The 13,920-nt window shown below is 44.4% G+C and overlaps 1 protein-coding gene across 6 annotated transcripts in view; it reads left to right on the top strand.

Moving 5' to 3' along the window:
• The window catches only part of ARHGEF10 (Rho guanine nucleotide exchange factor 10), an 869,022-nt gene that overhangs the window by 349,559 nt on the left and 505,543 nt on the right, over window positions 1-13,920 (top strand). For all 6 annotated transcript variants that reach the window (XM_085610812.1, XM_085610814.1, XM_085610811.1 and 3 more), the window contains 2 exons: window positions 3,362-3,439; window positions 3,615-3,794. In XM_085610812.1, the coding sequence (XP_085466938.1) occupies window positions 3,362-3,439; window positions 3,615-3,794 (258 nt within the window). The remainder of the gene's footprint in view (window positions 1-3,361; window positions 3,440-3,614; window positions 3,795-13,920) is intronic.

Here is a 13,920-nt window from a genome sequence, read left to right on the forward strand (position 1 = left end):
GGTAGTGACTCTTTGGCAGTATGTAAAGGAAGCAAGTTTGAACAACAGTATGATACCTTGTTGTGAAGGGCAAGGCTTTTTGTTACCCTATTATATTTTCCATTAAATGAAATATATACGAGAGAAGTATCTCATTTGTTTATTAAAAAAATATTTTCATGTGGCAAAGTTTGTCATAAAATTATATTTCATTTGCAATTCATTAATTCCTAGAAATGTTAATGATGAAAATGTGAATTACATTTTTTTACTTACAATTATGGCATGAAATACAGATGTTTTTTAAAATGCCAAATTTGTAAAGTCCATTCACTAGTAAAAAAGAAAGTGCTGAACATTTACATTTTGGTGCATTATTCATCAGGACAATGGACAGATAAGTTGCCTTTTCTCCAGATGTTTCAACACCAATCAAAGGATCCAGAATTTCTGAGATGCTCCTTTAGGAGATCGAGCTACAAGACTCACAATGCACCTGGCTAGAGCCTTAAAAGTCCACTGAACGCTATCTTGCTGGGTTCTTCTTGGTGGAGATTATGCAGGTGGAGCTCTTTTAATCTGTTGCTTTCAGTGTGTTGACTCCTCAAACTTTTAGAGTGAGTGAAAGTCCTTCTTTTGCTAAAGCCCAAGGTGTGCAGCAGGTGCAGTCCTTCAGAGTGCAGTCCTCTTGGTGCAGGCCAGGTGTTCAGCAGGGCAGTCCTTCTTCTTCTTGTTTCTCCCAGGCAGGGATCTGAGTTGCTGGGCAGACCTCCCATATTTACCCATGCTTCTGGGGTAACAAGAAGGGGGGCAACCCTGACCAATTGGGTATTGTGCGCCACCGTCCAATATGACAACTTCCTCCAAAGTGTGGCAAATTTGTGTCACAGAAAGCACTGTTTGTCAAAATCCAAACTGGAGAAAATCTCTCCTGGAGCTTACAATCTGGCTAACTGAACCTACAGGTGTGGCTAAATTTCCCTAACTCACCCCTTTCAACCCCTCTGCTAAATTAATTACTGGTGCTCGCATCTGGTGGTGGGGGGGGGGGTTTGTGCAGGAAGTTAGGGTGGGCCTGTTCCTGCCCTAAACTCTCATTCTCACTTATTTTCCGTCATAGTTATAATAAATCCAACTTTGGCAAGTTGATGGATTCATTCCAACTATTATTTTGACACTCTGAAGTATCATTTTAGCGCACTCCTGTCAAGACTTTAATAAAGTTGTTTTTTTAAAAATATTTTTATTTTATTTTGTTCTAATCGAAAAATAACATAGAAAACAAAGCATGAATATTTGACAGACAATAGTGGATAATCCATTGTAGTTTCATCAGGTATATGTTCACAGTAAATGTCCATTGCAAGGCAGTACATTGAGTGACACAAAAGAATCAGTGTTGTATAGAGCATATTGTAAAGTTATGAACTTTCCGTGTGGCATCAATAGGAGCATAGGATACAACAATTAAGGGTCTTCCTCCATTCCTCGTGACGGTGTTCCCCCACCCTTTGTTACCCCTTCCAATTCTAAGCCATTGTGCTTCATCCAAGGCGCCCATATCTTCTTGAATTTCCGTGGACTTTAATAAAGTTTAATCAAGTTTTCCAATGTCAGCCTATGGAGCTAATGCACTGCAATGGGGAAAAAACTAAATTGCCAGTTTCTTCTAGACCAGGGCAAATAAAACGTATTTTATAATGTGCCTGCTTACAGTTACAAGGCACCCTACCCATGGGGCTCCTGGGGAGTCCTTAGGTATGACTTGCATGTAAAAATAAGGTAGTTGTAAGTACCTTTAATTCCAAAGTCGCATTTGCATTTAATTTTAAATTAAAAGCAGCCTGCAAAGCAGGGCTGACTTTTGAAATGACAGCAGGCCACACAGCAGTGCACACTTAAGTGGGCATCTAAACCTACATGCCCTACCATGTACTAGGTACTTACAGGTAGGCTGTCAGTACCAATTGTAATTACACCTAATTACCATGTACTTTTAATCAGAGCACAGGCCCTGTGTCTGGTTTCCAGGGCCCTGGGCATATTCAGAATCAGAAAACCAGCATTTAGTGCTCAAAATGGGGGCAACAAGTGGGGTGGGGGCACTGCAAAGAGGCCTGTTTTCTCACACAACTTCCTTTCCACCCAAGCCAACAGTCCAGGCAACCTCAGCCCAACCCTGGGAGACATTCCCTGGTTTGTCAAGTGTGGAAGAAAGTAAAGAAACCAAGCTGTATCATTGCAAGGCCTACTCTGCCTTACATCCTCCTGTTAAGGTCACTTCCTCTTGGACGTTGACCCATCTCCACAGTAACATGAGCCATTTTAAACTGAAACTTCATCACAGCTATTTCATTTTCCTCCTCTCTTTTTAGTTTGGGTAGTGAGGTGCCCACCTTCACTATCCCTAACTTTGCTAGGGCAACACCTAGCTTACCCACAGAGGTTACCCCACATTTGAGCAACACCCCCATGACCAACAGGGTCAGAGGGCCTAACTTAATTTTGCCTATTGGGCCTGCCTCGCATGCCAAGTACAGTGCAGCCATGAAGACCAGCACCCAGCAGAAGTTGCTGACAGCTATCAGAATCTAGAACCAAGCCCTAAGCTCTCCTCTGACATTTGTGTAAATCATTCTTGGACTGCAAGGAATTAAGCTGCTTTACATGCTCAGTTTCACATTGTGATGAAAACATTGAACCAGAAGATAATGCAATTAGGGGAGACTACAAGGTAATGTACCCACAGAAGCTTAACTGAAACGTGTACATTAGATATCACTAGCTTACGAACAATCTGAGGAAATACATTTTTAGGGGGGCTTTTTTAGGATGTCAGTAGGTTGGGAGCTGTAGGCTGTATTAGCAGTAACAGTTAAGGTTCTCTTTTGGGTGAACGTAGTTCTGAAATTACTTGTTTAGAATTTCTGGGCAATTCTGTCTCTGAGAACTCTCAGGCCACCAGTTGGCAGCTCTGCTGCCAGATAAGAAGGTTTGTTATGATAGAATGTAGCATCCCATTTAAAATTAGAAGATTTATTCGTGATGATGGCAGCATCTTTGATGCTAGAACAAAAAGAATGACAGCAATTAATGACAGCGTTTAGGAGTAGAAAGTCCCGTCACTGCCATTTAGCAAAATTTCTCCTTGTCCTCCCAAGGACAGCAGATTCACAGTGGTTAGTTTTCTTGTTTGTGCCAACATTTTACGAGCGCGCTAGCTATTTTGGGACACAATATTGCATATCTATTTTATAAATAAAAAGCTAGTGCCTAAACTCACTTTGATAAATGTGTTTCTCAAATCACAACTATATATATATATATACATATACATAAGTTATTCATATATGACATTGTTTTTTCTTTTACATTCAAACAGGTTGTAAGAAGATATATTCTTGGTTCAATTGTGGACAGTGAAAAGAACTATGTGGATGCTCTGAAGAGAATTTTGGAGGTATTTTACTTTTGATGTCAGTGATGTGGCTAATCTTATTTTGTTTGTAGAAAAACGTATGTGCATTACTGTGTTATTATAATTTATTTTTATCCAGCATAACAATGCGCAACTAGAATATTTCGTCTGAAATATTTACATTTTTATCAGTGTGTCTTTTCCCCCCGATTTTCAGGAATATGAGAAGCCACTTTCAGAAATGGAGCCCAGGCTATTAAGTGAGAGGAAACTTAAAATGGTCTTCTACCGAATTAAGGAAATTCTTCAGTGCCATTCACTTTTCCAGATAGCCCTGGCAAGCCGTGTGTCAGAGTGGGACACTCTGGAAATGATTGGTGATGTTTTTGTGGCCTCAGTAAGTACATGAGTGGAACTGGAGGACTGTAAATATGCCAAGACGAGAAGCGTTTAAAAAAAAAAGTGAATTCTCTTTAATTCTTGAATCCCGAGGGAGTAAGATATTTTCCAAAATTCAAAAGTGCTTAAAAAACAAATCGCTAAATCAAAAAGGCACACCAGCATCTACTGGTGAGCTTGTAGTCCCCTTCTTTGCCTCATAAATATCTGAAAGTACCGCTGCCTCATACACCCTTTACATTGTTTCCTTACATACCTTCTAAACAACCCTTTAAACAATATTTGTCTTTTTGTGAAGTTTTGACATTTGATTATATGTATATTTAGACCATAAAAGGTTTTACATAGAAAACCAATGTTCAATATATAATGTTCATAGTCAAAATAATGTAAAGTCTAGATGACTGCACCACATTTTTGATGTCCCAGTCTACAAGCATCTGGAATTTAAATATCTTAATTTGATTCTTAATGAGAACGCATACGAGAAGCAAGAGAAATGCCCCATGAAGCCTATCTAACAAGGTACTCCTAACCCAATAAGAATCAGAATTTATGAATCCAGGATTATTATCTGAGATGAACTTCAAAACTAGTCTCTAATATTTTTAGTTTTTTTATAGTACAGTCTTTGCCTCGAGGGGAGGAGCCAAAAAGTGAGCCATAAACAAAACAGATTGTTTTACATGAAAAAGTCACAGATCAAATGCAGATGATAGGTATGAAGCAAGTGTTAACACATGAGATCAAGCAGGTACTATAGCTTACATATAACCAGCAGCAGTAGTAGGAACAGAACTAGAATGAGCTTGTAACATGTAACACTATCTGCACGTGAGCAGAATTCGAGCGCTGATTTACAAAATGGCATCAACTTGTACTTAGATAGTTTTCCATATATGGCTTGTAAATGAGAGGAGCACCATGTGGTTACGCAGTAACATATTAAGGGCCAGATTATGAGTTTGATGGTCCTCCTGTAACACCACCACTGCTGCGCTGCCCGTAGGACTGCCAAGTCAGTGGTGCAGTAACCACCGGATTCCACATTGAATTCAGGGCAGTCTGGCGATGCTGCAGCGGTCTCACAGCAGTGGCTGTGTTAGACTCATAGGAGAGTCTTAACAACATACCGTCGCCATGAGACTGCCTGCAGCACATTTCTGCACGGTGTGGCAGGTACCATGTCTTACATGTCACACCGTGCACAAACGAGGGTAAAATTCCAGGGGGGCAAAACATGTGACACCCCCTGCATGCACCCGCAGGCCCATAATTTGCAGTGGGTCCTGTTTTGGACCCTTTACCTGCATCTTCGCCACCCTTTCCATGGTGGGCTCCCCGCAATGAAATGGGCAGGGGATATGCAAGTCAAAATATGCTTGGCTGTGCCGCATCGGCACTGCCAGCATGTACCTGCCCCTTTTTCCTCACCGCCACCATTGGGGCTCCTGGATCCGGGTGAAGGTGGCTGTCCGGGGTTGGCTCGACTGCCACACTCAGGAAATGGTGGGCAGACCAGCTGGTGTGGCAATGGTCAGACTGCCACCACAAGTACGGCAGTCCCAGGACCGCCGTACTCGTAATAGGGCCCCTAAATGTTTTTGGTATCTGTGTTTTATAGGCTGCCAGATTGAGTTGCCCATGCTTCAGCTTGTGAACCCACATATATTTTTCTGAGAATAATTTAAAGATAACACACCAAAGTCTCGAAGTACAATGAGTTTGTCAACATCACAAATTACAGGGTTAGCTTGGTGCATAGGCCCAATACTATCTTGACCCTGACCTGACTCCATCCTTTAGAAACAATCCTGTTTTTTGATATCACATAATGGAGCAGGATTTCCTCCTCAAATATTTTTTAGTAGCTGGTAAATATAAGACACAATCTCTTCAGTAGAGTCTTCATGTTTCCATCAGAATTTCTGCATTGATGTTGTGTATATATAACCTTTAACATACTTAGAATGTTAGAGTTGCAGTTGTACAAACAGTGATATCTTGTATTGTCCCACATGCTAGTACTCATAATCTGCACCATCATGGTTTATGCTACCATCATTTATAAAGCTTATCACGTACAGCTTTATTTAAATATATTCCAAAACAAATTGCACGGTTGAGACCCAGGAACACATTGGAGTAGTAAGGATAATATTTTTATACAGCTCATTATACTGCTTATTGAAAATAGAAATCACTGTCACGTGGCCCATAGGGACATTGTTATTTTTCACTAACTTAGCATGAAGATGTTGCAGCTTGCTTTCTGCATTGTGCACGTTACTACATGTCTTTATTTGTGCAATAATTTAAATGACGGCTTTCACATGAGAACTCACCACTTTGTTCATTGTGCATGTTCCTGGGATTTTGACTGAACATTATGTGCAAGGGCCAGACCTTAGCCCTTAGACAAAACATACCGATGCAGCTGTTGTTTGGACAACATACTTTGGTTTTTAGTGAGGTACATGAATAGGTGACACATACTTGGAGAGAGACCTTTCCAGGGAGAACAGCGAGACCGCACCTATGATGAAGTTATACCATCTATAGGCTAAGGTATGGGGTCGGCTAACAAAGCCCAGAGATCTTCTATTATATAATAATACTTCTTCTTAGCAAGGGGAGGGGGGGTTAGGCACTTTAGTCTTTTCTCCATTGTCTTTTTATAATATCTCCCTTCATGATATATGGACTAGCTGCTATGCAGACTATATTTGTACTATGCATTTTCCTGCTTGTTGTGGCACATATACTGCACGTTAGGGCACGTTAGTTAAAATAAATATTTTAAACTGTTTTGTGTCTCTTGGTACAAGAGTGTGAGTGAAAGGGTAGGGTGTGTTAAGATACCATGATTCCTGAGAGATCTGGGAGTGTTGTGTTCTGGGGTGTCTTCTCAAGGTGGCTTTCCCCTTCCTCTATCTGGAGGGACTCTTGTCCTTTGTCATTCTCTAGCCAATTCTCTATACATATGAGGTTCATGCCCTTCTGTCAGGATCCAAACTGTTTTTCTCTCCTGCTAGTGTTTTAGCTAGGAAGGTTAGAATGGCCATTGAAATTAATGGGAACTCTTCTGCAAGCTCGAGTGAAAATAAGTGTTAATGGTGTCATTGGGTCTGCTACATGTTTGAGACAAGGGAGCTCAGGAAAGACCCCGAAGATTTTAAACTTCCAGAAAGAGGTGAACAGGCCATTGGAAAATACATACTCACTTAGAAAGGGCAAATACTTCCAGAGACAGGCAGAACAGTGCGCTGCACTAGGCACACTAGGATTATACTGAGCAGGAGCATTTCCCTGTCATTGGAGGCAGCGATAGTACAAAGGCCTCACATGTGCAGAGGTAAGTTATCTTGAATCAGCACTTGTTATGACTACTTCACTTATGCTTCAATTTGCATTTGGTCTACTTTGCCCCAATCTTTTGTGGTTGTTGTTCCCTTTGGCTTCCCATTTCTTTTTGAACCTTTAACCTGCTGGTATCTTGTATTCAGTAGCTTTGCCTCCCTTCTCCCAGGTTTCCTCCTTACCTGTGATGCAGCATCTTATCCTCATAATTTGTTTCTTGCGCTTGACTCAGTTATGATTGGGGGTTAGTTACAGTCTGCCTGCACTCTGTAGTCCAGATTCTATTCCAGTTATACCTATAATTATATGTCCTTTGTTGTGTTTCACTTCACTGATTGTGCTTTGTCTCCCTAATGTGGAAGAATACCAATCCCATGAATATTGGTCAAAGGTGCTGTACCATAACCTGCCAATCTAATTCTCCCAGCTACCAACCACCAGGAGCATGACTTTCTATCTCTCTTTTACCGTTACAACTTGATCTGCTTCACATACCTTGAGATGGCTATAGGAGGCAGTGGGCTAGCAAGGAAAGGCGATCCATCCCAGGCGGCACGAGTTTTGGGGGCGGTGGACATCCTTCCCACACTGACCTGTGGCTTTCGTGAAGGGGCGGGTGCAGGAATCGCCAGCACCCACCATGTGCACTTAGATTCATCCACTGCTGGCAGCAAACCCAGGGGCCTCCACGAAAGGCACAGGGCCTACCAACATCACTGACAGGAGGTGAATTGACCAGTAGGGGTAGGAGGAGGCGGAATGAGCTTTGACGTCCTCAGTGTTTCTTAGTTACATTCATGGCAGTAAGTGATCAACACTCCTGTCTTCCTGGGCCCAGCAACCAAACCATTACCCTCTAAGAGATAGTTTGTTAAATCTCAGCCAGGAATATGTATTGGGCTTCTGGAGTACTTGTTTTCTTTCAGGCAGCACTAAGTATGCTTTCCATACAATCTACTTTCAGCATGGGATTTAATTTTTTTACTAAATTGAAAATAACTTTTCATAATTTTTTAACATTATCCAATGCAGAGCTAGAAAATAAGGATGATTCTAATCCAATCCAGACCTTTTCCCAGAGAATACAGCTGGTACAGTGAAAACAGCTTTCAGAAAACTGTTCGTAGAGAGAGCATGCTATTCCCAGAGTGCAGAATGGCATACTTTTTTTATATTAAACACCAGCCTTGGGATCTAAAAAGGCACACTTTATGGGTTACTTCTCTCATATATAAAAATACAGTGTCCTACATTCCAAAGGGACTGTTCCCAGCAATGTGTTACTTCAGTACCTTTAAACTGCAGCCTAGCGAAAGCACAGTCAAACTCCTGAGAGCCATTACATTTTTATCATACTCAAGTGTTGTAAATGTTGCATCCCACACATGACATTTAACTTCCATACCACTAGTGCACTTTCTGTGCCCACTTACAGTGGCTTACTTAAACGTTCAACTCAAATAGTGAAAAACGATTTTACAGTACCATTTTAGAATCAGAGCAGATGCTCTATGGAATTGACGGGAAGGGTTACAGTGTACAGAGGCCTAATGCCAGCGAAAATATAGTCAAAGAAAAGTAAACAAAACAATCTGGGGCACCAAATATGAATGAATGAATGAAACATTATTTATATTGCGCAGCTATGCCCAATGGGCGTCAAGGCGCCTAATCCAAATAAAGACTGTGAGCGAAAAGAAACAGAGCCTACTGGTAAGCATTGATAAAGAGCCAGGTTTTCAATGACTTCCTAAAGAGGTCAAGGGAGGGCAGTGTTTTGATTTCCAGGGGGAGTGAATTCCACATCAGAGGAGCCAGTATGGAAAAAGCTTTGCTCCCCCATCTAGCCTTCTTGGCTCTGGGAATTACCAGTTGATTAAGCTCACTGGATCGGAGACATCTACTCGGAACGTATCTAGAGAGAAGTGATCCAAGGGCATCAGCCGGGCCTGCAGTTAAAGCCTTATATGTAAGGCAGAGGAGTTTAAAAGTGATCCTTGAGGAGATGGGGAGCCAGTGGAGGTTCTTCCTTGCTAAGATCATCGAGGCCAGCCAGGGCAAAGCGAGAGCAAACCGCGCTGCCGCGTTTTGTATGACCTGCAAACGCTGAAGCAGGCCCTTGTTGGCCCCGGCGTACACTGAGTTGCAGTAATCAAGCCTTGAGCCAACAAGGGCGATCACCACCTGTTTCCGTGCCTGAGGGGACAAGTAGTGTACGATTCTTTTCAAGGTCTTGATGACTCCCCAACAGGTAGCCACCGTTCTGTTGACCTGATGCTCCATGGAGAGCTGGGTGTCGAAGATGACGCCTAGGTTCCTGGCAGATTGTGTTGGTGTTGGGCAGCTACCTAAAGAAGGAGGCCACCAATCATCTGACCATATGCCCTGGTCCTTGCCAAAGACCAGGACCTCTGTCTTGTCCCCGTTCAACTTTAGGGAGTTGGCAATCATCCACTCTGCAACAAGTTGCATGCAGGCCCTAAAGTTAGAAGCGGTTTCACCCACAGAGTGAGTCAGGGATACCATAATCTGCGTGTCGTCGGCATACGACACTACCTCCATCCCCTGAGATCTTACTAGTCTTGCAAGTGGGGCCACGTAGATGTTAAACAGGGTCGGACTCAATGCCGACCCCTGTGGCACCCCACATTGCAAAGACTTAGCGGGGGAGAGGTATTCACCTAGCATGACACGCTGCTCTCGTTGTTGAAGAAAGGAGCTCAGGAGACTGAGTGCCGGTCCTTCTACCCCTGCCTCCCTTAACCTAGTTGTTAAAGTAAGGGGAGACAGGGTGTCAAATGCTGCTGAAAGATCCAGCAGCACCAGTACGGTGGTTAGACCCAAATCCACTTTTCTGCGGATGTTGTCCATGACTTTCGTCAAAGCAGACTCCGTGCTATGCAGCTTTCTAAAGCCATGTTGGGACCCGTCCAAGAAACCAGAGGTATCGAGGAAGTTTGAAAGATGGAAATTCAAATGGGTCTCCAACATCTTAGCAGGGGCCGGCAGCAGAGAGATGGGTCTAAAGTTCTTCAAAACTCCAGGGTCCAAGGTGGTCTTTTTCAGCAGCGGCTTCACGATGGCTTTCTTCCAAAGTGACGGGAAGATGCCCTGTTCCAATGCTCCATTCATGACTTCCAGCATCGAAGGAAGAATGATCTCTCTGCAGTTCTTCAGTACTTTCAGAGGAACTGGATCAAGTGGAGATGACGATTTAGTTTTGTCCAACAGGCTATTAAGATCCTCTAGCGAAAGGGCAGGGAAATGATCAAGGGAGTGAGAGGATTCTTTAGTCCAAGCTTCCAGATGTTTAATTTGGGAGAAATCCTCGGCATTAAGCGAGTTCCCCTGCGACTTTAGAGCTATGTAGATATCATCTATCTTTTTGTAGAAAAAGTCTGATATATCATTGCATAGCTCCTGGGAAGCTACTACAGGATCGGGGGCCTGGAGAGAGCACAAAGAGTCCACTATTTTGAAAAGCTCTTTGGAGGATGTTAAAGAACAGGTTAAATTGGAAAAATAATCCTGTTTTTCCTTAATGACTCTCTTTTTGTACTCACGTAGTAGGCTCTTATAGCCTTCTCTATCCTTGAGATCCCAGGATTTACGCCACCTACGTTCCTTCTGTCTGCAAGTTTGTCTGAGAAGCCTCAGATCGACGGAAAACCAGGGGGCAGCTGGCTTCTGTCTAGCTGCAGCTTTCAGGGAAGGAGGAGCTAGTTCGTCAGCGGCTCTGGTGATGGCATCAGCAAGTTCTTGGGCCGACTCATCCACCTTCCGCTGAGTTGAAATATGGGCATTGAGAATAAAAGGGGCTACAGCCTCCTTAGTAAAATTTTTGAAGCTCCTTTTAAATTGTTTTTTACCAGAGCCCACAATGGCAACGGGGCAGGGAATGTCTAGAAACAGCGGGACTGCTAAATGGTCAGACCAGGTAATCGGGACCGGTGTCCCAACCCCTAATCTAGGGTCGTTGGAAAAGATCCCGTCAAGGATATGCCCCGCCTTATGAGTCGGGTGGAGAACTCGTTGTGCAAAGTCACATGCCTCCAGAGAATTAAGCAGAGAACAGGTCTCTTTCGAAGTAACATCCTCTAGGTGAAAATTAATGTCGCCCAGAATAGTGAGATGGGGTCTACCAAAATAAGGTTCCAAAATTCTAAAAAGTTCTGAGCAAAAATTAGCTCTAGACCCAGGGGGCCTATAAAGTAGTATGCCAGAAAAGGAGCTCACCGGGGTATGCACAATACAAAAGTATAGCGCCTCAAAAGGATCCGTAGAGATCGATAAGGGTTTTATGGTACATGTGAGAGTAGATTTAAAAAGAATGGCTATTCCACCCCCTCTACAGCGTTCTCTGTCTAACCTTAGAAAGGTGTATCCTTCAGGAATGGCCAGAAGCAGATCATGGCCAGAAGACTCAGTAGCCCACGTTTCTGTAACAAAGATCCAGTCAGGGTTCCTTGAACTAACAAAATCGTGAAATTCAATCCCATGTTTGATCAATGAGCGCGCATTGATCAAAAATCCCTGTTTGGATTGGGAGGTATGACTGGCCGGCAAAGAAGAGATTGAATAAATGCGGGCCTGAGTAGGACCGGCAAAAGGAACGTTGCACGAGGGACACAGGTGGGCGCGACACAATACCTCGGGTCTGAGCTGATGATGGCAGCAGAGCGCAGGGGGTCTAAGGGACAAAAGGGTGCCATAAAGGTCCCCCCGGGAGGAAGGCGCGTCAATGCCTGGGGGCCCAGGGTCCAGCCCGTCCTGCAGCGCGTCCTCAGCGCGGACGGGCGCAGACGGGCTTGCCTTTGGCGCGCCTTCGGCGCGCCGCCGGCGCGTCCGCTGCGCCCGCCCGCTGCGCGGACGTGCGGAGCAGATGTTTTTATCCATTGGTGAGTGAGGAGGGTAGGAGGGACGATGGACTGCACCGTCTCCCTTCCCTTCCCAAGATGGCGGCTCCGGTGGGTGGGGGGGGGAGTGCCCAGCGTCACTCACAGCTGAGCTGCGCTGTCCTGTTTGACTGCTGCCTGGAGGGAAGTAATCTCACCCCAGGTAAGAACAAAGATAAAAACGAGCTATTTAAGATATATACAATTTTTTAAAATGGATCAGTTCTTACAATTTTTAGATGCTGAAGGCAGCGTTCGTAGTGGCAAAAGTATCTGTGCAGTTCTTCTCAATTAAAATAACACAGAAAGATAGCAGCGCAAGCGAGCGCTAAGAGCCCCGGCTTTCCGCCTCAAGGCGAGTGATTAGCACAAAATAACAATATAAAAGGCAACTTTGTTGAGAAAATCATCTAACAGTTCATTTCCATACACAATTGTGTGGCTAACTAAGAAAACATTTAGCAGCAAATGTATTATTATAAACAGTCTCCAATTTATAGACCTGATAGTCCTCCACATTTACATCTTACCTCCTGTGAGAAAAGCCGTCTTGTGCATGGTTAGCCCCTCAATTTTTAACTGGTTTTGATGTGGTCTCAGAAGTACTGCCCAGTGTCCCTTCCTTCCAGGTGCCCTGAGCCAGTGGTCCTTACCTAAAACAAACTCACAATTGGTACTTCTGCCATGTACGTCCCTAGTAACTGGTACCCTTTGTACCTAGTGCCTGGGAGCTGAGGAGGGTCCCTTGGGACTCCCCTCCCTGGAATCATGCCACAGCCCCTGCAGCCTGCATGCACGTGAGGGAGACAGCTGAAAAGTCTACATGGCACCCTGTCTGGGTGCCATGCCAGCTAACACTGCCTGGCAGCATAGACAAGTCACCCCTCTAGCAGGCCTCACAGCCCTAAGGCAGGGTGTACTATCCTACAGTTGAGGGCATATCTGCAGGAGCAGATATGCCCCTACAATATTGGGCACCATTTCCCATTATTGTAAGTGCCAGTGAAATCATAGAGGGTACATGGGCTGGGAACTCGACAACTCGAGGTCCACAACACCATGATCGCTTTACTCAATATAGGAGTGTTTGGTACCAAACTACTCCTTTCAATAAATCCCCACTGATGCCTGGGAGGAATGTTGCCTTCAATAATGACTCCAATCTCCCGAGGACAGTGGACCTGTCTAAGAAGAACCAAACTCCAAGAACCGCCACAGGGAGTACCTACCTTGGTTGATGTGACAGGGAGGACCTACCTTGGTCGATGTAACTTCCTGCTGCAAAAGAACTCCAAGAACCGCCGGAATTGAGGACTGACACTGGTGTCAACACGACTCACTGTGACCTAAGATCTCCCAAAGACCACAGTGGTAGAGGACTGGCACTTGTGTTGATGAAATTCTGCCCTGCCCACAGAATGCCCTGCAACTGAATGACCTCCACGACCTTGAGGGAACCTCTCAGACCCATGACACGAGTTGTTTACAGCTCTGGGCCCAAGTGCCTGTACCCTCCTGCTAGTGGCCCTGCCGGTCACTTCCTGCACCGCTGACGTGACTCCGATCTCTCCAAGATGATCTGACCAAGGTGGTCCCCCATCCGAACTACGGCCATCGACCACGACAGTAACTGTGTTGGGCTCCAGCTGAAACCTATCCCGCTCATTGCCCCTGCAACCGCGAGGGTAAAAATCATTGCCGGTATTGACTGCCTCAGTGAAGATACTGAAATCTGCACCGTATGGGCACCCTACACCCCCATTACCGACCCTGCACACCGTGTGGATCTGACCACCCGAGGACTGAAACTGTAAGTTATATACTCGCTTCATATACCCCTCAATTGATTCCCTCCACAGGAATCTTGAA

This window comes from Triturus cristatus, chromosome 6, assembly GCF_964204655.1.
Source record: "Triturus cristatus chromosome 6, aTriCri1.1, whole genome shotgun sequence".
NCBI lineage: Eukaryota > Metazoa > Chordata > Amphibia > Caudata > Salamandridae > Triturus > Triturus cristatus.